The sequence below is a fragment of the Anas acuta genome, chromosome 4 (assembly GCF_963932015.1).
Source record: "Anas acuta chromosome 4, bAnaAcu1.1, whole genome shotgun sequence".
Taxonomy (NCBI): Eukaryota; Metazoa; Chordata; class Aves; order Anseriformes; family Anatidae; genus Anas; species Anas acuta.
The window spans coordinates 15,630,965-15,657,599 of NC_088982.1; the positions used below are offsets into that span (position 1 = coordinate 15,630,965).

The following is a 26,635-nucleotide window of genomic DNA, read 5'->3' on the forward strand; positions in this document are numbered from 1 at the left end:
AGTACTCTGGTTGTGACCTGGGACTAATATATAGGAGTCTGGAGATCAGGTTAGATGTTCATAATTAATTGCTACAGCATATGATTGCTTGAGCCATAGGTGTGCTCATCCTTCCTCTGCATCTTCTGACCTTCTTATCTCAGCGTTCTCCCAATGCAAAGTGGTGTACGCCAAAACACAAGGTCTCTAGAAGCTGAAACCTCATGCCTACAGATCTACATTAATAAGAAACCGATAGCTGTGTTTCTGCCCTGCTCGGTACCAGATTGGCTGTGTCTTCCAGCCTGCTCAGAGTTAGCGCTAATGCCCCTTCACTGGAATTTGGCTTTGCTGTGGGCATCAGTCTGACAGAGCTTACACTGCTAACACCCACTGTATCCATAGGGCGTGCAGGAGCTGAAAATCCAGTAAGAGGGACGTGTTGAACACTTCTGAGACTACAGTTTGCCTGACTAATGGCAGCATCCTACATTTGAGACATTAGTCACAGAGATTAGTTTGCCACTAGCTGTATCTTAACTAGCAAAAAAAATGTAAATTAATATAATATGAAATACTTACGTGAGCCTCCAGAAAACCAGAAGTCCTCTTTAAAACACTGTGGCTAATGCCAAAGCCAGTACCATGCCTTCTTCCTGATCCCACCAAAATCATTTCAACCCTATGTGAGAAGGCACAGTCCCTACTAGCAAGCTAAAAATGAAAAGCTGTGTGTTTAGTAGCACTTTCCTTTACTCTCCTATTGAGGAGTCCTCCCACCTGAATTTAAATATTTTTGCTAAGTTAATTTTTCATTGCAAGGAAAAAACTAACTGATGTTAAATAACAGCCTGGGCCTCTATTACTGCAGCAACAAGTCCGAGTAACATTAAAATGTCCTCCCCAGACATTTTGATTTAAACAAAAAGTTACTCATAACTACCCATCTTACAAATGTTCTTTAAAGGTTGAGGTCAACCCAGGAGGCAGCAGTGAGGTAATTACAGAAGGGAAGAGGCTATATTTTCTCAAGAGACAGAAATACTATTTTGATTTGCTAGCAATGATCAGGGAAATTTTATTTCATGAAAGCTCACGTTTCTTCAGGTGGATCACTGTGGCAGAAGATTATCCTTCCTAGCCCAGTGCCACTGGAAAAGCGAGGCATATTAAACATATAAAAAATTGCATATTACCTTACTTCCAGCTGAAGTTGCACATATTACCAAGGATCATCATTATTTTCTAAAATCTCTGTTCTTACTTTCAGAGGTTGTATTATTATTATTTTTTTAATACAGATGAAGTCTAACACAAGGAAAAGTATTTATTGGTGTTGTCTGTACATAAAGAGAACAGACAATGGAACTTCAAAAGAAAGTACAGGCAGCACTGAGCATAAGTGTTTTAGCTGCTTGAGGAAGGAGTCCAGTCCTGGGCATGCATACAAGCTTGGACAAGCCATTTTATCTCTATGTCTCAGTTTACCTACACTAAAAAGAGTAAAATGTGCTTCAAACTACAGGAGAAATGGGAGGATAAAGTTTGCAAAGTTTCCTGACATCCCTTGATGAGATTGGAAAGCTGAAGCTTTGTAAAATAATGAAAATCTGGAAATCTTGCTGCCCAGCATTATTACATTGATGAAAACCTGATGATGATGTATTTCCCTCAGATCAAAATGTTGCATGCTCTGGCTGAGAAAGCTGAATTCTGCAACGCTGCAGTTTTGTTAAAACTGCTTCATAGGCGAGACTGCCTAGATCCTGTGAATGGTCAGTCTTTGATAAAAGCTTAACATTTACAGAAAAATCTAGTTAAGTACAGAGAGAGAGAGAATATTTTGAGTACATTTTGAAGTTTATTTTACTTAATAATTTTTAGGTTAAAAGTATAGTACATAACCAAGAAGTGCATAGCACCAAATTCATCCCTTTGGCTAGCACAGCTCAAAAAGGGGCAAAGAGACTATTGAGACACCTCTGTGCAGAGTACGTAACATCTATTGGTAACACTTGTGTAGAAATCTGTGTGCAAATAAAGTCTATACATCTTCAGCTATGCCAAGTGTAGTCTGCTGTGTAAAAACAAAATCAAAAAAATATATAAATATACAGCTGTGTGACTTTTTTTCTTATATACACTATATCACATAAGAGTAAGATGTGGATGAGTTTGCGGTCGCTTAGTTGAGATAAGAATTTCATGACACAGGGCTTTGCAAACACGTCCTCAGCATTTTTTGTCTTGCACCATTGTTATAAAAAAGTTGCAGAAGGAAAGCAGACTCTCTGGACAGTATTCCTCAGCCACCTTCTTCTGATCAATGTAATCGACATCTTCGACACAGTCTTGGGAGCTGTGCTCTAGCTGTTTGCCAGGCTCAGAGGCAGCGGCTGGGACCTGTGCCACTTCTTTTTTGTGGTGGGTTGCATCCCCTTTCGCAGGACTCACTGACGGCAGGAGGCTTGAGCGTGTCAGTATGAGGTGAGCACTTTGTGGGCCTTTCCTGCACACTTTGGATTTGAGGATGCTTCTGGGGTCCTGACAGATCTGCTTCTGCTTCTTTAAGGATCGGGAGACTTGCTTCCAGTAGGATTTCTGGTTTGCTGCGTAGTGTGGACAGGTGGAAGGGTCTCCAGAGAACTCACACCAGAACTTGCTGTTGCTGTTGGTGCACTCAACTCGTATGGTAGCAGCATCCATGCTGGTCACTGCCCATGTACACTCAGCATTTTCTTTGGTTTTAAATTTGCCTTTAGGAGATGCTTTTCCTCCTTTTGGCTTCCGCCCTTTTTCTTTCTCTTGGTTTGATTCAGTCTGTTTTTTTCCGTCTTCTATGCCTTGTCTTCCCTTTTTTCTTTCCTTCTGTCTTTCACAGCTGGTTAGTAGCATCTGGGAGACCAGAATCAACACACAAAGAAGTCCAAAGTTTTTGATTCTCATGGTTCCTGTTTTGCCTGTTATCTGCTTTCAAAACAGAAAAACATACAAGTATTAAAATATTTTCACTTCATACTGGACTCTGTATGTCAAATACATGCAATATTTCAGACCTGCTATTGCACTGCTCCTTGATACCTATGAAAATGATGTTACTGGCAAGATCCTCTGCCCTTTGTGTGCCTGATACTTGGTTTCTATAACAATTATATATTTTTTTTTGAGAAACATAGGTGGCTATGGGGTATGTCCTTCTGATCCAATTTCTTAATTACCTAAACAGTGTGGAACAGAAGAGACTCTTTCCCAGGACATGCCCCTACCCAGTGACTGAGGTACCCTAAAATCCCTCCTGCAGTCACAGAAAAAATTTGACCAGGGGACTTGTCAGTCTCAGATCTTATGTTATACCATGTAAAGCAGCTCTTGTGCCCATGATCTCCTATGTTGTGAATGTCACATAAATGATTTTGACTCCAACCTTTGGCTTTTCTTCAAAAATGTGCCAAATAGAAAGGAAACCATGTGATTTAAGTTGAGCATAATTATTTCCTAGGCGTCCTTCAAATTGACTTAATTCACTAGTTATGCCAGCATTTAAGTTTTTTATTGAAAAAGAAAAAAGTAGTTTTTTCATACACCAAAGAAGCAACTTCAGCTGCATTCTTTACTGCCTTGACTGTTAAACAAACAGAACTACTTTTTACTTTTGAAAGCACCTGCAGTATACTTGGCTGTGTCTAAAGCTACTGGGCACAGAGTATATTTATTTCTGTAGGTGTTTCTCTTTATGAAGCATCTGTCAGGATCAAAGCTCTGGCAGAGCACACCATAATAGTAGAGGGTTTAAATGCCACATTTAGTGGATTGGATCCCCAAATGTAATGTTCAGATGTTTCCATCACAGACATTTCTGTAATCATGTTAGAAAGCAGAAATCCATGTGCAGGCGTGTTAGAAGGAACCTATTTCAACATTCAATCCTCTGCAAATACCTTTAGTTACATATGTGTATTAATCTAGAACACATAGGTAGCAGTATAGAAGCAGCTCCCATTTTTGCATAGTTCCTACCTGACTTGGTTCATGCCTTATTATACATGCAGAGATTTTCATTGCATGAAATGTGGTATTTACAGTTCTATTGGAAATATGGCAGCTAATAAGATTAATATAAACACTGACATGACAATAACTTTCTGTTGTAAGTGGAACAGAGCAAAAGCAAGATAACTAAGAGACATACCTTGCACAGGATGTGGAGCTAGCCGAATATAACTCAAGATGCAACCTGTCTCTCTCAGAAGGATTGGAGCTACTTGTAAAAGCAGTGTGGTATTTATAAAGGCAGAGACACACCTTCAGGTCTCCAGCAAGACTATTACAACACAATAGGATACTTCAGTGCCTTGTTCGTTTACCTCTGACACACCTCCTTGGAAAAATGCCAGTTCTCATTCTCAGCACACACAAAAATCAGCTATGGTGGGGTGACAAGGTGTGTTTGCGTAAATTAGATGTTACTTTAGCCAAGTCCTTCCCTTTTCATGCACAACGATAAGAACTTTATTAGATCATGAGCTTCTCTAAAAAAGCTTTTCCCAGGCATTGAGAGATGTATCCTGCAACACCCTCAATGAGTTGCACTTCCACTGTGCCTAGCAGAATTTGGGTAGCAGTGTTCAGTGAGTCTTTGCAAAATGAAAATCATTCCACAAAGCACTTCAAAGTTGTTTTTAGAACATTTCATTACCTACTGTCACAGACACACAAAGTATTGGGGAACGTTTTAAAATAAGTAACTATTCTCCATTAAGGACAGCATTCATCATAGCAAGATGATCATAAGCATGAAGTTCAGGAACTGATTGAAGCTCCCTCAGTGACTGTTATGGGGTCTGAGAGCTGGGACCAATTGCACAGCACTGATCCACATGCTTCTCTCTCTGCCAGCATTTCTGTATGCAAAGAAATGGGTAATCAATGAAATTTCATTATTGGATCATGTCTAATATATTAATTTGAAAATGAATATGACAGTGAAAAAGCGAATATTAGGCAAATATACAAATGCGTATAAATATGCATTCAGAACTGGGAATTGGCTTCCCTTAAAGAATGGATAGAGTAGCAAGCATTGACATTTGTTATGTGTGCTGTGGAAATAGTTTCAAGACTAAAAGGTGGGATGCCAGAAGAGGTGAAAGTAGAAACTGGTGTAAGATAAGCAGGTCTTACTCTTCAGCTCTCCTGTAGGGTACAAATAGAATGAGACAAAGGGACTAAGCTATAGGGACGGTGTTGTCTGAGCTGGTCTGGAGATGAGGAGACTGTTCATATTCTGGAAAAACAAAAAAATCAGAAGCCAAAAAAGGAAGAAAGAAAGGTAGTTCTGCATGTGTGAGTGACAGAAAAGTGGGGAAGAGGATTCGTGTACTTGAAATACTAAGGGTCTGACTTGTGTGCCACAACTATCTGCTGAGCCTTCTGTATATGTTCAGTTCCCTGGGGTGCTTCTCATCAAGTTGAGGCACTGGACCTGCTGTGTGCACCTTTGACTGGCATGAGGTGGTATGAAAGTATTTGCAAAGTCCACTAAATGTGGAAGATTTGTGATTAGCACTGCCAAGGGCTAATGAATAGGGGCAGGGGTGACTCAGCGATCAGAAGATGTTTGACAGCGAGCCAGATTGGATGGGAATCAGAGAACAAAGATAATGTAGGAGAGAAGACAGGGTGGGACTATCCTGCTCAGGAATCCCAAACTGACACCACACAGCATGCACAGTAGTGTCTGCAGCTTGGATCATCAAACAGTGCAGCTGCATTAGTGTGGCCAAGTGCCCAAACTAATGAGCTTCTCACCAGGGCTAACTACTCGAGGGACAGCGTCAAGCCAAAGTGGCTACATACACTACCTCAGGTTCTGGCATGAATTCAGGTATGTCTTTATCATGCTCCATTGCCTTGTGTAAGCACACTACAAATTGATTTTTGGGTGACAGATTCGGGAGCTGGTTTGGGCATATCACCAAAAATAAAACCACAAAACAAACCAATAAAACATTAACCTTTGAAGCCTGCAATCTCTACGCCCTTATCAGCAAATCTATTTCTTTGAATGATCTGACATGACAGATATGGCCTCAGTTTTTAACTTCTTTCTAGTTTCTTTGTTTCTAATCTCTGCCTCCAGCCTCTCCTCCCTTCATTTCTCTCTCTCCCTTCATGAGAACCTGGAAAACAATGTGAAATGTAATCGACACTGGAGATGTTATTTCTGTTTCTTCCACAGGTGTTGCCTACCTTTGTCATTAAGAGCAATGGTATAATTAGGATGTATCTAAAATAGTTGTCTGAATCTACTTTGGCTAAACAACTTCTATAGACAGAGGAGAGGAATGTTACAAAGAAGTATGTAAGGAAGCTCAGGAACTGTTAAAATGAGGAATTATGCTTTCCTGCTCTGGCTCTGCCACAGGCTTTCTTTGAGATGTCTATCAGGAAACGCCTGTCCACCAGATGCTCCTTACCTGGAAAGGAAATATGATGCTTAATCTTGTACATGATGTTACAATATCATTATCATTTTTTTCTGATATTCATAAAATATTGTTTACTGGAGAAACTAATCACAATGTATTGAAAATACTGGAGCCTTCCACCACTCATCACTTTGAAAACTGCCTATTTTGACAGTTTTTGCCTAGCCATATTGTCAGTCATTGTTAGCTGCCCCATTGTTGATGGTACGTATCTTCCTGCTTTATAAATAATGGGGAAGATGGGGAGAGAAAAGGCTGGGCAGAGGCAGATTTGCCTTTCTGCTGCTTTAATATTCCCTCCCTGAGGTCATGGCATTCTGGACACGTTTGCTCCTCCAGCATGGGGAAATGTCTTTAGAGAATTTTGCAGCCAAGTGCTTGTTGATAAGGGTGATTACATCTTCGAGATGATCTGTCCTGGACAGATGGACTTCTTGCCTAACCTGCTTAGATGATTTCAAAATCCCAGTAAAAGAAGATTTATTTATTGTGGTGCATGAAATGTAGCCTCATTCTGTGGAGGCTGGCCTGGATACCCTCCAGTTTCATTGATATGTCCCAAGAATATTGCTTTTTACTTTTTGAATTAGACATGGACTGGTATTTATGGCTACTTTAACTTACCTGACCATGTAGTATCTACTCACATTTCACCCCAGTTATCCTGCTGGGAGCTGCCTCATCACCACTTTCAGGTGATCAGAATATTTGATTTCCTCAGCTTTCATCAGGAAAAGAAAGTACACAAAATTAAAGTAGGATTTTCTTTTCCTAATTAATTATGCTTAATCAGCACCTAACTGTCAACAACAACAACAATAAAAAAAATGCTAAAAAACTTGTTTGCAACATGATTTTCAACGAAAGTATTTTTTTCTTTCATCCATGCACATTTTAAAGTATGTCTTTATCTTGCCCTCTGCTGAGCTGAAATGCTGTTTGCTTGTAAACTGCAAGCACAGTTCTGCCATGGAACAAACGGTGCAGACTAATAACTGGAAAACTGCTCGATCCATGCAACATATGGCAAATCTGAACAGCTGATTTGCCAAGGTCAGATTTATGGGTACCTGTTTACTTATTAAAATCAAAAGACAGGCACATAAAACATTTGGCAGTAGTAGGAAAGAAAAGCAGTAACTGAAAATTACAATTGTGGATACTGAAATCCCAATGTGAGTTTTATATTGAAGAATCTTCAACCATTTGTATCCCTGCTGCCTTTTTGACTGAAAATCAGGGTAGTTAATCAGCATTTTATTTTCATTAGAACTGATAGGATTAAATCTAGCTGGTGTCTTTCTGCTGTTCAAGCAAAGAGGAAGTTTTATCCGTATTCTTGATTGTGATTCATAGGCTTGGAAGACGCACAGTATTTTCTATTTAGTCCTAACATTGCTCATATATTATCCACAAATAAATACAGGTCTTACATAAGAAATTGTTATTGTTTAAACCATTTGTTATTTGCGCTGGTGCATTAATTGCAAAGTGCAATTTGCTTGTGGTGTCACCTGTGTACCATTGTGAGCCTCCTGCTCATATAGAGACACTTTTCCCCAAAGAATAAAAGGTTGCTTACAAACAGTAAACAGTTGATGAATTTCCTTGACCATGTGAAAATACAGCTATACTTATTAGCTATATTTAGATATATCACATCTACCTAATACAGAATATTAGCTATTTGTGAGTCACACATGTGGGCACTAGGATTTTGTTCTCCATGCAAATGCTCAGACAGAATGAATTAAAATAGATTCAGCAAGGGAACAGTTGTTTACACTTCAAATTAATGCTCGTGAGTACGGTTCGGCAGCATTCAAGCAATTCTGGTGATGGAGAGTGACTCACAGCACCAGGTAATGTTCCAAGGATATAAAAGGAATAATTTATTTCAATGGTGCTCAAGGGACATCTGAAGGATCAATCCCTTTGTCACGACTTTCCTTTTAGCTCACAGGCTTCCTTGAAAACTGTGTCACCTGGCACAATGTGCCCCGCAGCAGTTCCCTGCAGTACGTTGCAAACTTTGTTAAAAGGACGGGATCAGGCATGTGTATTACAAACCTCACATCATGCTTTAAAATATAGACTAGAAGTGAATATGTATTTGGTGCATGACCTGAAGAAAGAATGACATTAAGCACTCTACAGACTAGAGTTCTTTTAAAAATTACCAACCTGACCATGTCGATGATGGTAAGCTGCAGTTAGTTTCAGTGGTTTTATTATTATTACTATCATTTTTTATTACTTGTTTTTAATTTTATCTTTTTATGTGACTAGCATTCAAGGTTTTTCCCTTGAGTAAAGGAACGCCATCAATACATGTAAATCAGACACTTTCAGTGTATAGGCACACACGTTCTGAACATGCAATTCTTACTATAATTAAAACAGACTAGTCTATTCCTGCACAGTTTATTAATGACATTTAATCATTCACAGCCTGTAGGGGTACACCATTTTGCTGAAAATATCTACTGAAAGACTCTGTATGTTAACAAACATGACAATCATACCCATACCTCCAAGTGCAATATCCCGTTTAGCATGATGGTGGGTTGCTCTCCAGCTCCTCACTTCTATTCCCAGCTGAAAAAAAAAATCAGGTGTAACTTTACTTCTTTTTTCACTCTGTGAATGTAGTATCTACAAAAGACAGGAAGACAGCAGCCCTAAACACTGAAGCCCCTTTACATAGCAGCAAGAAAGTTGTCACATAGGCAGTGGCATCAATGACAGCTTTTTTGCATTTCACTGTCCATGCCCAACAGGTCGGAATAATCCACAGCTTATTGGCACACCTCTGGAAGATGCTAGTTCACCACAAACATATTGACAGCTTCAGTGCTTTGAGATCTGTTCACTATTTTACATGGAGGCATAACTATTTGAAAGGAAGCAGAAGCAAACTCATCAGCTAACTAATTTTCAGCCACTTCTCACCTAGAGTTAAATTCCTATTAGTAAAATAACTATACAAAAAGGCTTAGATTCACTCTTTGGTGCAACTGCAACAGTGCCCAATTATTTCACAAACTGGCTCAAACTAAAATCTTAATCGGAAGAGGAACATCCTGGTGAAAACTGATATCATAAAACCCAGATGAGGAAAAAAAAAATAGCTGATTCAAACAAATGTTAGCTTTAAGTTACTGAGAGAACAGCAGAAACTGTATGAGAGTTGTGTAATAATTATAAGACAATAAAAGCAGAGCACCTTGCAACACTAAAAGGCAAAGTTCTTTTACAGCAAAACAGCACAGCATACGTTCACGCAAAGGTTCCCACTACCATTTTAAACAGGGTTAGTCTCTGTTTATTTGCTGCGTTATCTTGGCAAGATTTTGATTAAAGTATCCTGAAATTCATTACTGCCAAGTTGCTGTTTCTCTTCAGCCTGGCCCCCATGGGCTCCCAGCTCACCCCTGGCCACCAGTGTTGGTCACCGGTTACCCACTGAGTGCTCCCATGAACTAATGCACAGTGAGAGAAGGGTGAGTTTGTTTTCAGATCCACAGAGAATTGCTTTATCTCTTAGGCTAGGGTAGCTGTTTGAAAAAATGTAAATGGTTTTGATGAATTTGAGCCAAGGATGCCAAGGATGGAGCACAGCGGTTAGGAATGTGCTTCAGAGATGTTGAGGAAATTTCACCAGATGACATGGAGGAAAATTCTGAGGACCACATGCACACATGGGATGGAATAGTTTGCTGCCAAATGGGGCTGACAGGTGTTTTTAGTTTTGTCAGGAGGAGGCTGCTCAAATTCAAACAAGGATAGTAAAAGCTGAGGTGCCTGCTCTCCCTTATTTTACTATGAAAGTATGTTGAACCAAACTTCAAGAAAGTTTCCCTTTGAGACAATTCAAAGACAAAACAATATTTATAAATAATTGCAATTACTAGCTAACATGACTACTCTCATCTACACATTTGTTAAATACTATTTAATAAAGATAATTGCTACTATACAAAGGTTAGTGAAAAACATATCCTGAAATAAGCAGATCCTAAGATTTTGATCCCTGCTTATTTGCATCTGATAATCCTATAGGGTCACCAAAGAAGAGAGAGGATTAGATCGATACAAATCCTGGAGTTCTTAGGCTACTCTCTCTTACTCAGAGATAATCACAGAATTTAAATGTCCTTTACTACAAAAGAAAAAAAAAAGTTTTTCCTCTTCTTTAAATTTAGCTTTCATAGAATACTAAGGGTATACTTGATTAAAAAGAAAAATAATAGAAGAAATATCGTTTAAAATGGAGTGATACTATACAGAAATGTGTTCTTCATACCGATTTTGCCAAAGTCAGAAAGAACTTAACCTCAAACACTGAATTTTACATATTTTTGTTTAATTTTGGCTTTAATGGAAGTTAACACTTCCATTATCTCAATCATGGCTAAAGATTCTCCAAGCGCAATCATACAATTCTCTGTGGTTTTATTTGAATGAGCTGGCAGCTTGATTTGTTAGCACTGATTCACCATATTCAGGGCATACTCAAGTTGTCTTGGCAGCCAGGGAAAACAACTATTGACTGCTTGCCATGTGAACTTTTGTCTACTAAGATTTTTATAGCTTAGAGCAATGCAAGAGCCTGTCTGTCTGACCAAAACAGCTTCAGAGATACAATCAGACAAAGGATTATTCTCTTAAGAACCATAAAATGAGTAAAATAATAAAAAGATGCCATTGTAAATTACTGTCTGCCAGCAGATGGGAGTCTACCCAGGGTAATGGTGAGCCAAGCACGTCAACAAGAAGGAAGAACTGGGCTCAGATGAAATCATCACACAGGTCTGACTGGGACACAAGGGACTGTTTTACGAGCAGTTCTCTTTACCATAAGCACTGAATTTAACATTCCAACAACCAAAAAAAATCTTTCAGCTGTCATGAATCCTGATCTCTCTTTAAAGCATTGCAGGAAAATATTATCCAACTGAATGGCCAAAAAAAGCCTTTGCACTAAGGCAATGGCAATGCTGGTGGTGTTGCTAAAGGAAGACAAGAGTAAGAAATGACATTCAACCTCTTCTAGTTGTAATCCACCCATTCGTAAAAGTAAGATTTTTTCTTAGTCCTTGACATTTGAATTAAGCACTTGTTTTAGTTTTTTTCTCTGGTATACACAACAGTCTCTACTGAATTACTTTTTTACAGGCAGCAAAGCTGTTAATCGATCCTGCACAGATGAAGTGAGCCAAGATCAGGTGAGGGCTACGGTGTGGTTTGGAACATTTCAAGTATTGACCATATCAGCAGTGAAATTCACCTGCACCTCGGCATGCTTGCAGCATGATACAGAATGAAAGCACAGGGAGTTAGAGTGTGTACAAGCCAGGACGTGAGACATTAGAAAGAAGTCTTTCCTAGCTGCTGACCACTTTTTCAAGGTTGTCCTTAGGCTTCTATAAACCATCTGTGATCTGAACTGATACAATCAACAGTGGGTTTTTGTTTGTTTGTTTGTTTTCAAGCAAGCTGGAGCAATTATCTTTTCTAGCACTCACTTCAAGAAATCAAAGTGATTTGGATTTCCTTCCCAGTTTTTCTCTATCACAGCCCTGGTCAGAACAGCTGGGCTTTCAATCGTGTATTTTTGCTATCAGGGATAGCTCCAGGCTTTAGCTGCTCTCTAGATCCTTTCCATAAAGCTTTAAGCTGGTCTGTGAATAAAGTAAGCTGTATCCGTAAATTTGTATATTTGTGCATATACACAAATGTATATATAATATACAATATTATATACAATATGCAATAATATTGAATAGTTTTCTCCCTTTCATTTTAGGCCATTAATATTAGTAGTTTTATTTATATATTTGTTGAAATAAAGGGTGTATTTATTTGTGTGTGGAGTGAGAAGAATAGATGAACTTACCCTAACTGAGAAAATATATTGCATAAACTCCTATGAGCTTATCAGTGCCTGGCAATTTTGTGGTCTTTAGCACTGGTTCCAAGTACAACAAGACATTTCTAGCACTTGATAAGGAATAAACATTTATTTCCTTTATTTCAAGTACACCTTTTAAATATAGTGGGGAAACAGAAATCAGGAACTAGGAAATTGTTCCATGAATAGGAAAGCAGGAATGGAAACCAGGGACTTTGAGGTGTATGAAATGGTGCTGGGTCTGTCTGGGATGGAAGTCATTTTTTTGTAGCAGCCCATGTGGTGCTGTGCTTTAGATCTGTGACCACAGCAAGGCTGATAACACACCAGTTTTAGCTACCAGTGAGCAGTGCTTGCACAGCGTTAAGGTTTAGTTGTTTCTCATTCTGCCCCCAACCACGAGGAGGCTGGTGGTGCACAAGACATCAGGAGAGGACACGGCCAGGACAGCTGACCCCAACTGACCCACTGATATTCCACACCATTTAAATGCCATCCTATGCCATAAAACTGGAGAGGGCTCTTTCCAGCGTAGCTACTGCTTGGAAAGCATCTGGGTATCAGCCTGCTTCTGAGGGGTAGAGAGTGACTGTCTTTGCATTACTTGGTGGTTTTCTTTTCCTCTTTTCTTCACTAAATTGTGCTTATCTTGCCCCTCAAGTTTTTCTTGCTTTTGCTCTTCCATTTCTCTCCCCATCCCACTGCGGTGAGGAAAGTAGGTTGCTAGCAGTAGGTGCTTAGTTCCTGGCTGGGTCTCTGTCCACCACAATCTCTGCAAAATACATAACAAAGATCCTGCAAATACATAAGATCCTGCAAATACAAAAGATCCTGCAAATACATAACAAAATTTTTGATTTCAGTGGATTTCAGCTGGAAAGGAATTGACAGAGAGCTCACTCCAAGTGCAGAACTTCTCCTGACTAAAAATATGATGGCAAAGCTATGCTGATAGTGCCCTGGCTCCATGCCTCTAAGCCACCACAGTTACATCAGCAGGGACAGTGATAAGATGCAGTCACAGTTGCAGTTGTGACAACTCCTTTTTTGATTTAGATTACTGTATTTGAAGAAATTATTTTATCTATGTGGAGAAAGTGTTCTTGGGCTAATAGAAGCTATGCCTCCACAAACACCGTCAGCCACCACAACCAGCCCTATGCACTAACAACTCGTCTATAAAGTTTATCCTCTGTAATCTTTGGGTTATCCTTGGAACATAGCAAAAACATCCTTTAAATGCACGTGGGTTGTAGGGCTCAAGAGCTCACATCTGGAAAGGGCTCTGAAAAGTCCTGCTGGAAGCTCAACCAGTCAAAAACCTGTAAAGGTTTGTGTCTTACAGCTACTGTGAAGATGCTGAAAGCTCCCAGCCCACACATCTGACATGTCTCTGAAAGCATATAGAAGGGACAAAGGGAATGGACAAGTCTTCTTTTAAATCTTTCTGTTTCTTTGTACTGAGATCAGGATGTTTGGATATACAGCAAATAGAGGCTAACAACAAATAAATATATATATATATTTTACCCATTTTTCCAAGGTCTAGTGCAACCTGTATGGTTAGCAAAAGCTAAAAGGACACATCCCTCGGCATTTCTGATAGATTTAGGGCTTGCTCAGTTAACTGAGAGAAGATATGACATCTCTGATGATGCTGTTCTTGAAAAGCTTGTTTTTCTTGGATCATTTTTAACTCTACAGCTCCTCCATGTGGAGATCATTTACAAACAAGAAGTGAATAATCCTAAATACTAGGTATTATTAATGTTTTATTATTATTATTAATTGGTTTTGCAAAGGATTAGCAGTATTCTAAATATTTAGGACATTTTAAAGAGAAATTTAACACTTTTTAGCCAGACTGAAGTCAAACCATTTTCTGAAAACAGATGACAGGACATCAGAATGCCACCGCTAATGCCGTGGTGTTACAATTATAGTGTTACAATTCCAATTAACATTAAAACTACCCTTTTCCCCCTGTTGTCATATGAAATACTGGAATTAACTTTTTACCCATGCTTAATTCTATTTGTTCTTGTGTGGCTGCGTGGGAATGTCACATCTACATTTTACCTCATGCTGTCAGGGAATTTGGTGATTTTCTTCCCTGTGTTGGTGAAGAGGATCATTATCCTAGTTAACTAACCTGGGTGGGAAGAGGGCTGACGTCTGTATCTAGTAGAGAACAGTCTTCATATAACTGCTTCCCACACTGCCTATCCACAGCTTTCATATACTGAGTCCGATATTATTTCATGCAATATTTAAAACAATTATTTATGACACCACCCTCTCATCTTTTCAGGAGGAACAAGTGCAAAATGAAGAGAGACTGTTTGTCCCCTGCCCATTCTCACAGCTGAACTGGAAACCAGCAGTGTTCTCAGACTCCAGATATCTTTCATTCCTCACAAGAACATCTGGCACGTGCCTGTAACTCAAAAAAGGTTATCTTTTAACAATTTTGACTGAATGTTTGAGGCTCAGTAGAAAATAGAATAAAATATAGAAAGAAGACAGACTTCAGATACTGCTAGATTTGGCCTGAAAGCCACCTTATTAATGTCTGATGGTCTGAACTCACTTCCACTACTGATGGTAAAAGTGTCTTTCCTGGTGCTTTTGCAAATTTTTTTCTTTAAGCTAGTCCTCAGAATAGGTAGGTGTTAGGATTCATGCTGTTAACTGTGGTCATGTTTTGACCACAGATTTTAAAACAAACAGAGTTAGCCAATTCCTTCTGAGAACGGAATTTTACAGCCTTCTGAGATACAGCTGAGCTCAGCAAAGAAACCCTAGTCCTTCCACATTTCAGCACCATTAAAAACCCAAAGCTGCCCCAAAGCAGGGTAAGATGCTCACTGAAACATTGTCCATAGCTATGGTCCATTGAACAAAAGGGCTCTATGGGTGCTCTATCAGTATGGTAGGGAGTGAGATAGGGTGCATCAGACAGGCTTCTTTCACTCCAGCATTAGGCTAAAGGAGTAATGGTTTTAATTAAATATAAACATAACTACACCAGAGAAACACTGCTGCATTCAGATGGGAGATTTACATTAAACTGCTGGCACACATCGGCCAGTCTGAATTCACTGGGCACACTGTATATATTAATCTGTACTTAGCAGCATGACTGTTTTACAGCTGGAAGAATTAATGAGATGCAGACAAACAGATATGCATGCAGATAAAATTATAAGCAGCAAGACCTGAGAAAGAGAAGGAGCCTGTGGTGCAGAATTTGATTATATTATCTAATACACTTAGCCTATTGATTACAAAAACAGTAAAACTGTGAAAGCTTATTCATTTCCAGAGTGTTCCCACAGAACAGCAGCAAGTTATCTTTGAAAGCAGTGGAAGTGTATTAAAGAGACAATCAGAAATAACTTTTCCAGGGGAGAACTGCAGAGGGATACCTGATAGAAGACTTGCCCTTCTATCTCAGTTTGACGATCTCCCCAGCTTGCCAATGCCTGACACCTAATGCCTCAGAAGGTCCAGGTCAAAGACCGGTATGTTGAAATGAGGAAATCTGTTCCCTGTCTTAACTACAGATCAGAATTAGATTGTTTATGGTTCTTCCAAAGGTTCCACTGGCAAAAACTTCATCCAGGCCAAACATAGTGGCAAAACTGCCGCTGTGCAATGAGAAGAGGCTTTAGGCACTGCTGTGATCCTAGTTGCTTTAAGAGCTAACTCAGGCGCAAAATTAGCAGACTGACTATGCTGCTTTTGTTGTTGGTGGAGCTGAGGGAGGGTATAGACGTATGGGGCTTGCACTCCTCATTTCCCATCCCTCTTCGCATCCCCTCAGGATCTTCACAAAGCACCAGGACTCAGCTGTGCTTTGCTGGCCTCTCCTATCAACCTGTCCCCTTCGCCAACACAGATCGCCTTCAGCCCCCTCATAAACTCTCAGGACTCTGGAAACGAACAGACCTGATGCTTCACATTGGCATCACCCAGGACCCTATCTGCCACCAGACAGCATCTATCCTATCCACATAGAAGTTAAGAGCTCACTCTATCTATGGCCAACTTTATCCAGCAAAAACATGCGTGTGTATTAATTTATTTGTTGAATACTGACACAGGCACACACATACAGGTAATGCTCTGCTTGAGAACACGTTCAAGTTCTGAAGTTGGGGCCTGTGATGGATTGACTTTATTTTCCTATGTGCACTCAGCTAGCAGAATTACAAAAATGTGTTAAATTTTCATTTTTGCTTAAATACACATGCAGTACTATTTAATATACTAGCTTCTGTCTAAATGTCTGCTCTCAGAGGCCCCCTTATATGTCTCTGTGTTTCCTAACCTTGTAAAGGTGGATAATAATACTTGCCTATGTCAGAGAGATGTAAAGGAAGTTAATTTTGTATTTCTTTCTTTCTTTTTTTTTTTTTTTTCTTTTTAATATCCTGAAATGTATGAATAGCAGACAATGCAGAAATAAAATGCATTACAATTTTAAACAATTTATACAACTGAGAAACTAACTTCTTTTTGAATTCAGTATCCTGCTGTGTTGTTTCCCTTCCCAGGTCTACAGGCCAAAAAGTGATATGCTTATAGAGAGTTGTAGATAGCACCCTAGTAATTATATTGTTATATGTCTCTTTAAATAGCCACAATTATTTTAGTTTTGAATAACTTCAGACAATACAGGGGAAAACACAGAAACGATGATGACAGAAAATTAATTACCTGAGAATTTCCTTTTCAGATGGATTTCTTTCTCTGAGATGTTTACAGCATGCCTTTCTTCTCACAGATACTCAAAGCACACTTCTACACAGGTTTCTAGTCCTTGACAGTATATTTTCTCTGGTTATTGAAATCCTGTGGAAACTGTAAAGTAGCTGAACTCTGCTCTTTGCTATCTGAGTTCAACCAAGTATGTGGATGTTTAAGAAGGACCATTATATATGCAGAAGAATAATGTGTCTGCTGATAAGGATATAAGGTGATCTTCCATTTTGGATCCTGGGTTTTCCCTGAGCCAGAAACATTAGCATTGCAATCCTCTACAAAAAAAAATAATCATTAATAGCGAGGAAGAAAAATGAGTTTGCCCACTGCATCAAATCACTGTGATTGGTTTATTGTAATTCAGATGAAGTGTGTCCTGCCAAAGGACACTGCTGCTGCTGAGGTGAAATAAGTGCTATATAAAAAGTTATCTCCACTGAAGGAAAACAGTGTTTTTGATTTCTTTCTGTTGCTGGCTCACTCTGAATAAAGATCATGCGATTAGTATAAAGCAAAACCCAAAGCTATTGAATTGATTCTGACTATTAAAAAGATTTCAGGCCCAAGAAGGCAGGGGAAAGCAGATGGCTACAGATGATGTTCATTATCAGTACTCATGAATGGCTCTTACCTCTTATCTTATTGTAAAAAACATCACCTGCTGCCCTGGTGTAGCTTACCAGCACAGCAGATGTGGTCTGGATTTCTACAGAGGGTTTTCAATGGATGGTCTTGGGACATTTTTCTGAAGAGGTAAATCAGCGCAGGATGGGTCATGGAGCATAGGGTAGCTTGAGGTAGGCTCAGGGGAAGATAGAGACCTTGTTCTGACATACCAGATCTCCACAGCCTGCTCAGGCACATACCCTCAGGGTAAACCACCACTCACCTCACAGCCCAAGTTCATCAGCACATCACCTGCTCTGGCCTCCAGCTCCTGGCAGGGTCCCGCAAGCCAGACCTGCCCCAAGCACCGCTGCTCCCAGCCAGACACTGCAGAACAGCCCAAATGGCTTCATCTGCAGGCAAACCATCGTTCTCACTGCTGCTTTGGACCCCAGAGCCCAACCTAGCCCTCAACCCCACAAATTGGCAACATGGCCCCACAGCACCACAGAGGCCTCAGACCTGCGCCATGGAGGGTTCAGTCAGGAGATGACCCTCACGGAGGCCATGCTTCTTTTTGCCCACACAAGAATGGATGCTGTTCAACACCTGAGCTCCAGCTTCTCTTGTGTCTGAGAGCAATTTTAGGTAATTTAGGTCTTAGGTAATGCTTCCTGCACATACGTATGGAAACCCTACTTTGTGCTTCCCTCCTGTGATCTTCCAACACTGACCAAGCCTCCTGCACAATTGTGTGGGCATCAAATAACATTTCCAGCCTGCAAACACTAATATGGGGATTCTCACATTAAATTTCTGGGATATACAAGACAGGGGATCAGCTCAGTACCTCACTGACGGCACCCGTGTGGTCTGCATCTGCTCTAAGAGCAAGGCAAGAGAAAAGGGCAGTCGGCCGCTCTCCTGCCCCACTGCTGGGCTGTTTTGACAGAGCAGTCTGCAAGACTGAGCCTGGGTTTTGCTAACCATTTCCTTCAGTGGGAAGTTTCCAGCCCGCTTCAGGTCCTAGGTGAATTCCTAATTTTATTACCACCACGTTTGTGGAGAGGGCCTCCTCACACCACGTAGGCCAGTAAGACAAATAAAGGGGGTAACGAATTTCACAATTTGCACATTAATTTTTATGGGTGGCAGCAGCAGTGACAGAGTAATGCAGTTCCTTCAGCTCGGCAGCCAGCAGACCTAACAGGACGCCTCTGTTTTCTCTCCTGACTACAATCATTGTAAGCCTGCAGGCACTGGAAGCATACCGCAGCACAGACACCCACGGCAAGTAGCTGGCTGTGCAAACACTTTTATAACATGGTTGAGGAGAGGGAAGCAGGGAGGGGAACCTGAACTTCCGCTGTAGCTCAGGCATCGGCTTCATTTTTTTCTTGCACTTGGAAGTACTGCAATGGAGCTATCCTGAAAATTCAGTCACTGGCCTCCTGCCAAGTATTTATGGAGTCAACTTTGTACACAGGATGTAAAAACTAAATAAATAAATCCTCAGGATGTCGGATATATGTTCATGAGATAATGTCTTGTCATCAAACTGACTGCAGCTCTTCTGATTTATTTTTTTATTCTTGTTTTTATACGCATATCACAGACTTTTTGTCACTGTAAAATGAGCTGCGAGGTCTGATGAGAGCAATCTTCTTGTTTGTAAAGGCAGAAGCAGCCAAATGAAATCTCTCGTACTGCATCTGACTCATCTTCAGAGCAAAAAAGAGAGACTAGAAGTAACACAGCAGGAGAAACAACAACAATGAGATCAGTAGCCATTAAGTTCCTAAAAAAACAGAAATGGCAACAGGCATTTCTGGGAAATTTTTAGTATTTCCTTTATCTTCTTATTTTTGTGGAAGATCTTGTTCCCTAAAATCCATGCCATATCAACCAAGACACTTACTGAAAAATCAACAATGCAAAACATACGACTACAAACGACACAAGAATGACCAAAGCAAACAAAACAATTCTCTCAGAAAACACCAGAGTGCACTACTGCATAGTTAAGATAATCTAAAGGCAGACCGAGGAGCAACATTATTGAGGTGTGGTTTGGTCTACTTCAGCACAAATGACCCATACACTGCAAACGACCATCTCCTTAGTTTCAGATACTTGATTTTAAGTCAAACAGATTGGATGTTTGGGATTCCTTAATACCTGAATCCCTTGGTGATTTTCTCTGGGGTCAAAATCAAGCTAAAAAAAAACATACACCACAAGAGGTTTGAAGTCCAGCCTCCTGCTCAAAGCAGGGTCATGGTGAATTCAGATGATGTTGCTTAGACTTTGTCCAATTGGTCTTGAAGAACTCCAAGGAGAGAGGTTGCACAGCCTCTCTGGGAAACCTGCTCCCTTTCTCACAATGAATGTTTTTCCTCATGCCAGGTCAGAACCTCACCTGTATCAATTTATGACTATCTCTTTGTCTCCTATCACACAAGTCAAAGAGCCTAGTCCCATATTTTCATAGCCTCCTCACAGGTATTGGAGGGCAGCTATTGGGTTGCCCTAAAAGCCTTCTATTCCCCATGCTAAACCAGCCCCATTCCCTCAGCCTCTCCTCACAGGAGTGTGCTTCAGCCCTAACCATCACGGTGGATCTCCGTTAGACTCACTCCAGTTTATCAATGTCTCTCTTCAATCTTAATTGTATGTGCTAAATACACATTCTTTTACATACAAATTTTCTGAATGCATCTTGCTTTGCTTTTCTGGAGGCTTACCTTGTTCAAGCAGGGAGTATTCATGAAGCTTCTACAGAAGCCTAAATGAGAGGATCCTGAGGCAGGTGCACCACACAGCCTCACATTGCATTAGCAGCTGCAGAAGTAGGCCTGGATTTCAAGGGTCTTCCTGGCTGCAGGAATCCAGACAAACATTTTAGTGTGATGTCCTCTCTCAAGAAATTAAAGACAAATTGCACCTCCAGTTGAGCAATTTCCTGTGGTACTTACATATACGGGGAATAACAGGTTAAACCTGCAATGAATGAAACAGCAGGTTTCATTCATTCACAAGGTAATAGAAAATTGCCCTGAACTCACCACAAACGCTTCTCAATTCATTCCTTCATTAATGAATAGCACTTTCATACCAAAATGGTAAACTGAAATGTCATGACTGCACATTTACAGTGCTAAACACAGTTAAGTGGCAATGTAGCCAACACAATCACAGAGCTGTTAGACTAAGGAGGGGTATTTCAGTTAACATCCCATTTTTGTATCTACTGAAAGTACTATAATTATAGTTAACTGGCTTGCTGAGGGTGCATAGCACTGCCCAATTAAATGTAATCCAATCCACACATCACCTTGGTAGCAAAATCTTCATGCTTAACTATGTATTTTTGATCCTGGATAATTTACAGAAAGCATCTGATGAGAGGTGCCTTTGTTGCACAGATCTTTGATTTCTAGTTCCTACAGTTTCAACAGTGAAGCTTCAAGAAGCCATTCCAGACAATACAATGCCAAGCATGGATCCCCATGCAGCCAAGCTCTGCTCTACTGAAATGAGATATGAGTTCCCAAGGAAATTGTGCACTAGCATGTATACGTGACTTTCATCCTCTACTAAATAAAATCAATGATGGCCATGTTTTTTAGACTGTTTCATCAGGAGTTATATAAAGTGTCAGATAACTCTGCTCTGTTGCCTTCTGTGTTCAATGCATATAGATAGAAGAGGGCACAGGGGGAGAGTTTTCTTTCAATGAACTGCTGAAACCTTATCTTCTCTCCTGCTGTCAGGATGGTGGCACTGGTTCCCTTTCCCTTAGATGCCTCTCAGTGAAAGACATCATCTCATCTTTGAGGTCATTTATTGTTGTAATGGACACTATTGCAAAACTTTCAGTCTGCTGGGTGGACTTTGTATCATAAAAACAAATTTTAAGATATTTAAAAGCAACATCTTAAGAAACCCCCCACTCTCCACTTAAGACTTCCAAATAGTTCCCAAGTATCAATCACTTTGAAGCACTGTAACAGTTTGCAAATTAAACAATTAATTTCTATGACAGAAATAATGAATAGATGTACTGCTACATGTTTTCCTCACAATACAAGAGCCTATGAAGGATAATTGAAAATACAAAATGAAGATTAACCATATTAGATTTATGGGTGACAGAAATATACACTTGAGCTTGCATTCTACCAGAATTCAAGCTGTATTTCTGCCTTGCATGTACAACCTCCTGCACTAGTCCTGCACTATTTTACTGAGTAGCAAAAAATTATTACTTGCTTTTCCTTTCCATATAATATTTTAAGAGTCTTGGGGACAGAAATGTTATTTATGTACTTGGTACAAGGCAAAAAGTTCAGTGATTGGGTAGGCAAGCTCTGGAATTATGGATTTTCAGGCAAGAATTGCAAATCTGTGAGTGAAGCTGGATAAGTACCTAAGCATAACTTTGCATTGCATTAATTGTTGAACAGCAATATAGAGTACCCTGTAGTACCAAGTTTTTCTGGTTGTATCCTTGTTGAGAAGCTCACTTAGGAACAGAAGTTAAAAATAGTCAGAGTATATTGCTTTGTAAATTCAACAATAGGCTATTAGGTCTCACTTTATTGTTTTGATGAGATCTGTGTTGAGTGAGATATAATTTTTTAAGTGCATAGACATGAGTTACCTTTCAGAATACTTACTGAACCTAAGTGTTAGTATTACTACCAACAGATCCTGACAATACTGAATTCTACAGACACGAGATTAATGCCTCTAACCTTCTATGTTTAGAAGTGTACTTTTACCATAGTCTTCTATTTCTTCATTCTTATTTTTTTTTTTTCCTGCTGGCTGAAACTTATCATTGTAACATAAATGTAATAACATTGAAAATATTAATATTCATGAAAACATGTTAACAGTGGAAAAATGACTCAGATCTGTAATTTCTTACATATTCTACCAACAATCTCTTAAGAAACAGGTATCATCATGACTTTACACAAGTAGCACCATTTATTCAATATTGTAAGAAAGCACAGCAAACGTTTTCAAAATTCTTATTTTTATTGTTTGCCTTAACTGTAGCATCATGTACAGCTTTCACTTCTAACAAAGCCAAGCAGCTGAACACACACAAAAACCTGCTCAAGATCATCATGAGTGGAACCTTGGTTACATAAATGCAGTACACACGAGTTAGCTTATCTTAGTATTTCAAGTACAGGTCACTCCAGTTTCATGCAGCTTTCAGGGATATTAAAAAGCTCAGTTTTGGGGGTAGAAAACAGCTACAACATTTATAGAGATTACTCATTTTTACATCAAATTCTTAAGTCTAAATTCTTAAACTACAGCAGGGACCCTTCTTCAGCAGAAATTTTTTTGCTCTGCAAAACAAAAAGAAAAAAAAATTAGTCACTTTGCTGCATTAAGTACAACCAAGATCATTAGCAGACTAAGCACTTAGTGTGGCTCACGCTGCATATATTCCCGTCAACAGTTTTCAGGTTTAGATGCCAGCTCCTGGCAGGCTCCCTGAGGTGAAACATAAGTAGGTATAAAACCAATTACTTCTGTGAGGGCTTTGCCACTTCATATCCTGGCTAAAAACCTGAGACTTACCAGACTAGCCTGTGTGGGATCACCTAGCATGGCTACAGAAACAGACGTGGAAACCAACACAGTTTGGTTTCATATCTACATATCTAATATGAATAGAATAATATCTATAATATCTATAGATGTTATATCTACATGTTGTTTATGAACTACTTTTAAAATGTAAATGGTTAAATATCAACTAGCAGTTTTGATGAACATGGTTTATCCTGTCACAGTCTAAATACAATCCTCTAAATTGCACTTTTTATATGGGTCTAATGTGCTTGTTATTTATCACATTTCGCTGGCTTACATCCAAAAAAAAAAAAAGCCCAAGATGGAAGGAAGGACAGAAGGGAGGAACAAGCCCAATTCAAACAGTTAAACCATAGGATTCAGACACACATTCTAACAGGAAAAATACAAGCGATGTTCACTATTTATCAACAGATTTAACCACCATCTCAGTATGTACTGAGCACCTCATATGAGGCTGCAAGGGAGTCCTGAACTATTGGATATCAATGGGAGTTTAGGCTCTCCAGACACTCAGAAGTTATAATACAACTGACTTTCCTATTTCAGATTTTAGTTAGTGACCCTAAAGCCTCCTTGTCCATCCCCTTGAGAGATCCCCAGGATTAAAACAAAGATAAACAGAACTACAATAGGATTACATTTCGGTATGCTCTGCTGTGCTTCAAGACAGAGTTTTACCTGAAGCAAATCCTTAACCTCTAAAGATGCCAATAATGTAGGAGCAGAAACCATGTAGGGATTCCCAGCAATGTTCCCGTGCCAGTTTCATTGCTTCAGTTTCATTTTCAGACCCTTGACCGTGTTGGGTTGGTTTTATAAGAGGTAGTATTGCAGGCTTCCCTATTTTCTTAACAGAGCTTTTCCCTGCTCCCCTCACAGAGGCTGAAGTTTTCTGGACTGACTTGTCCTGATTTGCTAGGTCTTCCGGCTCCATACCAGCAGCTATTTGCTTCATGAGAGCATCTGCAGGAGCCTTTTGGCACATGGTGGCCTTCAACACTTGTGTGGATTCGCAAGCATGAGGGAGCTTTCTAAGTTCCACGGCAATCTGATTCCAGTAGAGTTTGGGATTGTTTCGGAAAGGACGACAGACTGACGGCTTGCCGGTGTATTCACACCAGTAGGACTTGCCTTGGCTTTTGCATTCGATTCTTAGTTTCATCTCCTCATCCCCACTCATGCTCATGGTGCAGACATCTTTGGTTTTAGTCCGAAAATTGATTTCTTCACCATTGCTTCTCTTCTTTGGCTTCAGTTTCTGTCCCCATCCTGCCACGCCACAGATCACTACTAGGAAAAGAAGGGCAACGCTCTTCATGGCGAGATCCTTGAGCGAAACGATCCGAGAAAGTGGAAGTCGTAAGTACCTGGCTGCTCACAATTTAAAGGCTCGGTGCACAAAGAAGCCTCTTTCCAGCTAGATGTAGGATGTAAATTTTTTTTATTTAAATAATAAATCACCCTTCAGTAGGCATGTGCCCATAATTTATAGCCCAAGGGAGTGTCAAATAACCTGTGAACTCCCAAGAAGGTAACAAGACAAATCTTGTAAATGCAGTTAAATACAGAACGATAGTTGTATAACCAAGAAGCACATTCCTGTCCAGGATGAACATGTCATATTTGATTTTTAACAGGTATTTTCCATTCTTCAGCTGTTTTAGAGCTATCTTCATGCCTGAACTTGTAAAGCCATGTTGAAGTAAAAAAGATAAAAGTGCCAAAACTATTTATGCAGATACGTCTGGATGATTATAAACATGTCCTGCTAATAAAAGCTGATTTGTGCAGTGGCTTTTCTGTGGATTTGCACAGTAAGGATGCAACTTTAGTACTTCATTTTGTCAGCAGTTGACATACACTGTGGACACAGGGAAGAATCAATTGCACAATCTTTAAGTCGTGAAAGATTTTTAGACTTGCAATATTTAAATACTTGCACTATTTAAAAATATATAGGGAATAAGGATTTAGCAAAATAATTTAGGCCTAAACATAAATCAGATGTTTGGAAATTTTATAATTACTGTTAATCCTTGGGTTATTTTCAGCCAACAGAACAAGAACTAGCTTATCACAGCTCTCAGCACCAGGGAATACACCCTAGGAGATGTCAAATTTACTTATTTGTGCTTTAACACATATTTGTGCTTTATCAGGTTTTACTTCCACACTCCCTCTCCTTTATTTATTTATTTTTTTAATATTTCCCTGTTTATAATAAATGAGACATAGGTAGGTCATAAAGCAAATACAAGAGAATATAAATATTTTTGTGCAGTTCTGTACTAGCAGTTTCTGCAGTAGCTAAAAGCAGCAGAGCTATGGAAAGTTGTGGTAATTCTCTCGGTGTTCAGTTGGTCACAAGGAACTCCCCTCTTGTGCTGCTGCTGCATGACCCAGGACTTTTCTGGCTCATAAGACCCTGTCTTCTCACCTGACACCCAGCCAGCCAGAAGAATCTTGTTGCCTATCTCACACTTCATTCCAAGGATTTCGAAGTGGTACTGGAAGCACTCAAAGACCTCTTGATAACTGAATGAATAAATGCATTGTTTACACTTTCTTAGCACTGAGAATTCCTGGAAACTAAAGACATTCATCTCTTGTTCTCACTAATAATTGATGGAGTTCAAAATTACTTAAAAAATACTTTATACCAGTTTCAGATCTCTAGTTCTGAAAAGTTCTCAGGTGCAATCATGATGACAAATCAGCCTACAAGGACAAGGAGAAATATTGAAGCTTGGACTCAAGAGCTCTGGTGTACTTAAGTACTGCAGTTAATATGTTAACTGCAAACCGTTTGTCCCATTCCCATCCAACTTTTGTGTCCTGCCTGCCTATACTTCAGATGAAATAGCTCATGGTCTGTAATATCACTGGAAAACACTTGTCCTTTTATAGGTCGGGCTAGATTGCCAGCAGTGAACTGTGGGAACTGGAGGCCTAGAAAATAATTAATTCTGCTATCAGCGCAACAGAAACAAAGATAAGCACTAACAACCTGAGCATTTGCAGGATATGTAGGTGTTCCCCACAATTCATTAGCTCAAATCCTACATCTCTGCATAAATCACACCCTTTGTGGATTTCAGAAGCTCTCTCACACAGAGTCAATATTCTTTCAGTCCTTCCTGCTCCAGTTCTTGGTCTTTTATCTTGCATAAGCTAAAGTCATCAATAAAAGTAAGATATAGGGTAAATTTTTAGTCAGGGTAAAAATAAGTCATTTTTGTAAGATTTTAACTGCAAATCT

General features: G+C 39.6%; 2 protein-coding genes and 1 long non-coding RNA gene across 4 annotated transcripts; 1 reads left to right on the plus strand and 2 right to left on the minus strand.

Moving 5' to 3' along the window:
- Window positions 1-1,286: 1,286 nt before the first annotated feature.
- On the minus strand, window positions 1,287-4,313 carry FGFBP1 (fibroblast growth factor binding protein 1). Its single transcript, XM_068679965.1, has 2 exons — window positions 4,165-4,313; window positions 1,287-2,946 (listed from the first exon to the last, which is right to left on the minus strand). Exon 2 carries the CDS (start codon window positions 2,923-2,925, stop codon window positions 2,212-2,214), a length of 714 nt encoding a protein of 237 aa, XP_068536066.1. The 5' UTR covers window positions 2,926-2,946; window positions 4,165-4,313; the 3' UTR covers window positions 1,287-2,211.
- On the plus strand, window positions 2,298-22,964 carry LOC137855631 (uncharacterized). Of its 2 annotated transcripts, XR_011095859.1 has the most exons (4): window positions 2,298-2,466; window positions 2,552-2,701; window positions 11,646-11,695; window positions 14,693-22,964. It is a non-coding gene; the product is annotated as an uncharacterized lncRNA (long non-coding RNA). The 2 variants fall into 2 exon arrangements; XR_011095858.1 differs by lacking the exon at window positions 11,646-11,695.
- Window positions 22,965-24,067: 1,103 nt separating this feature from the next.
- FGFBP2 (fibroblast growth factor binding protein 2) lies at window positions 24,068-24,694 on the minus strand. Its single transcript, XM_068679340.1, has one exon. The coding sequence runs from the start codon at window positions 24,692-24,694 to the stop codon at window positions 24,068-24,070; it is 627 nt and encodes a 208-aa protein (XP_068535441.1).
- Window positions 24,695-26,635: the final 1,941 nt, after the last annotated feature.

What these genes read in the sequence shown, in the direction of transcription:
- FGFBP2 (XM_068679340.1), bottom strand. Translation starts at nt 24,694, where the DNA reads ATGAAGAGCGTTGCCCTTCTTTTCCTAGTAGTGATCTGTGGCGTGGCA.
- FGFBP1 (XM_068679965.1), bottom strand. Translation starts at nt 2,925, where the DNA reads ATGAGAATCAAAAACTTTGGACTTCTTTGTGTGTTGATTCTGGTCTCC.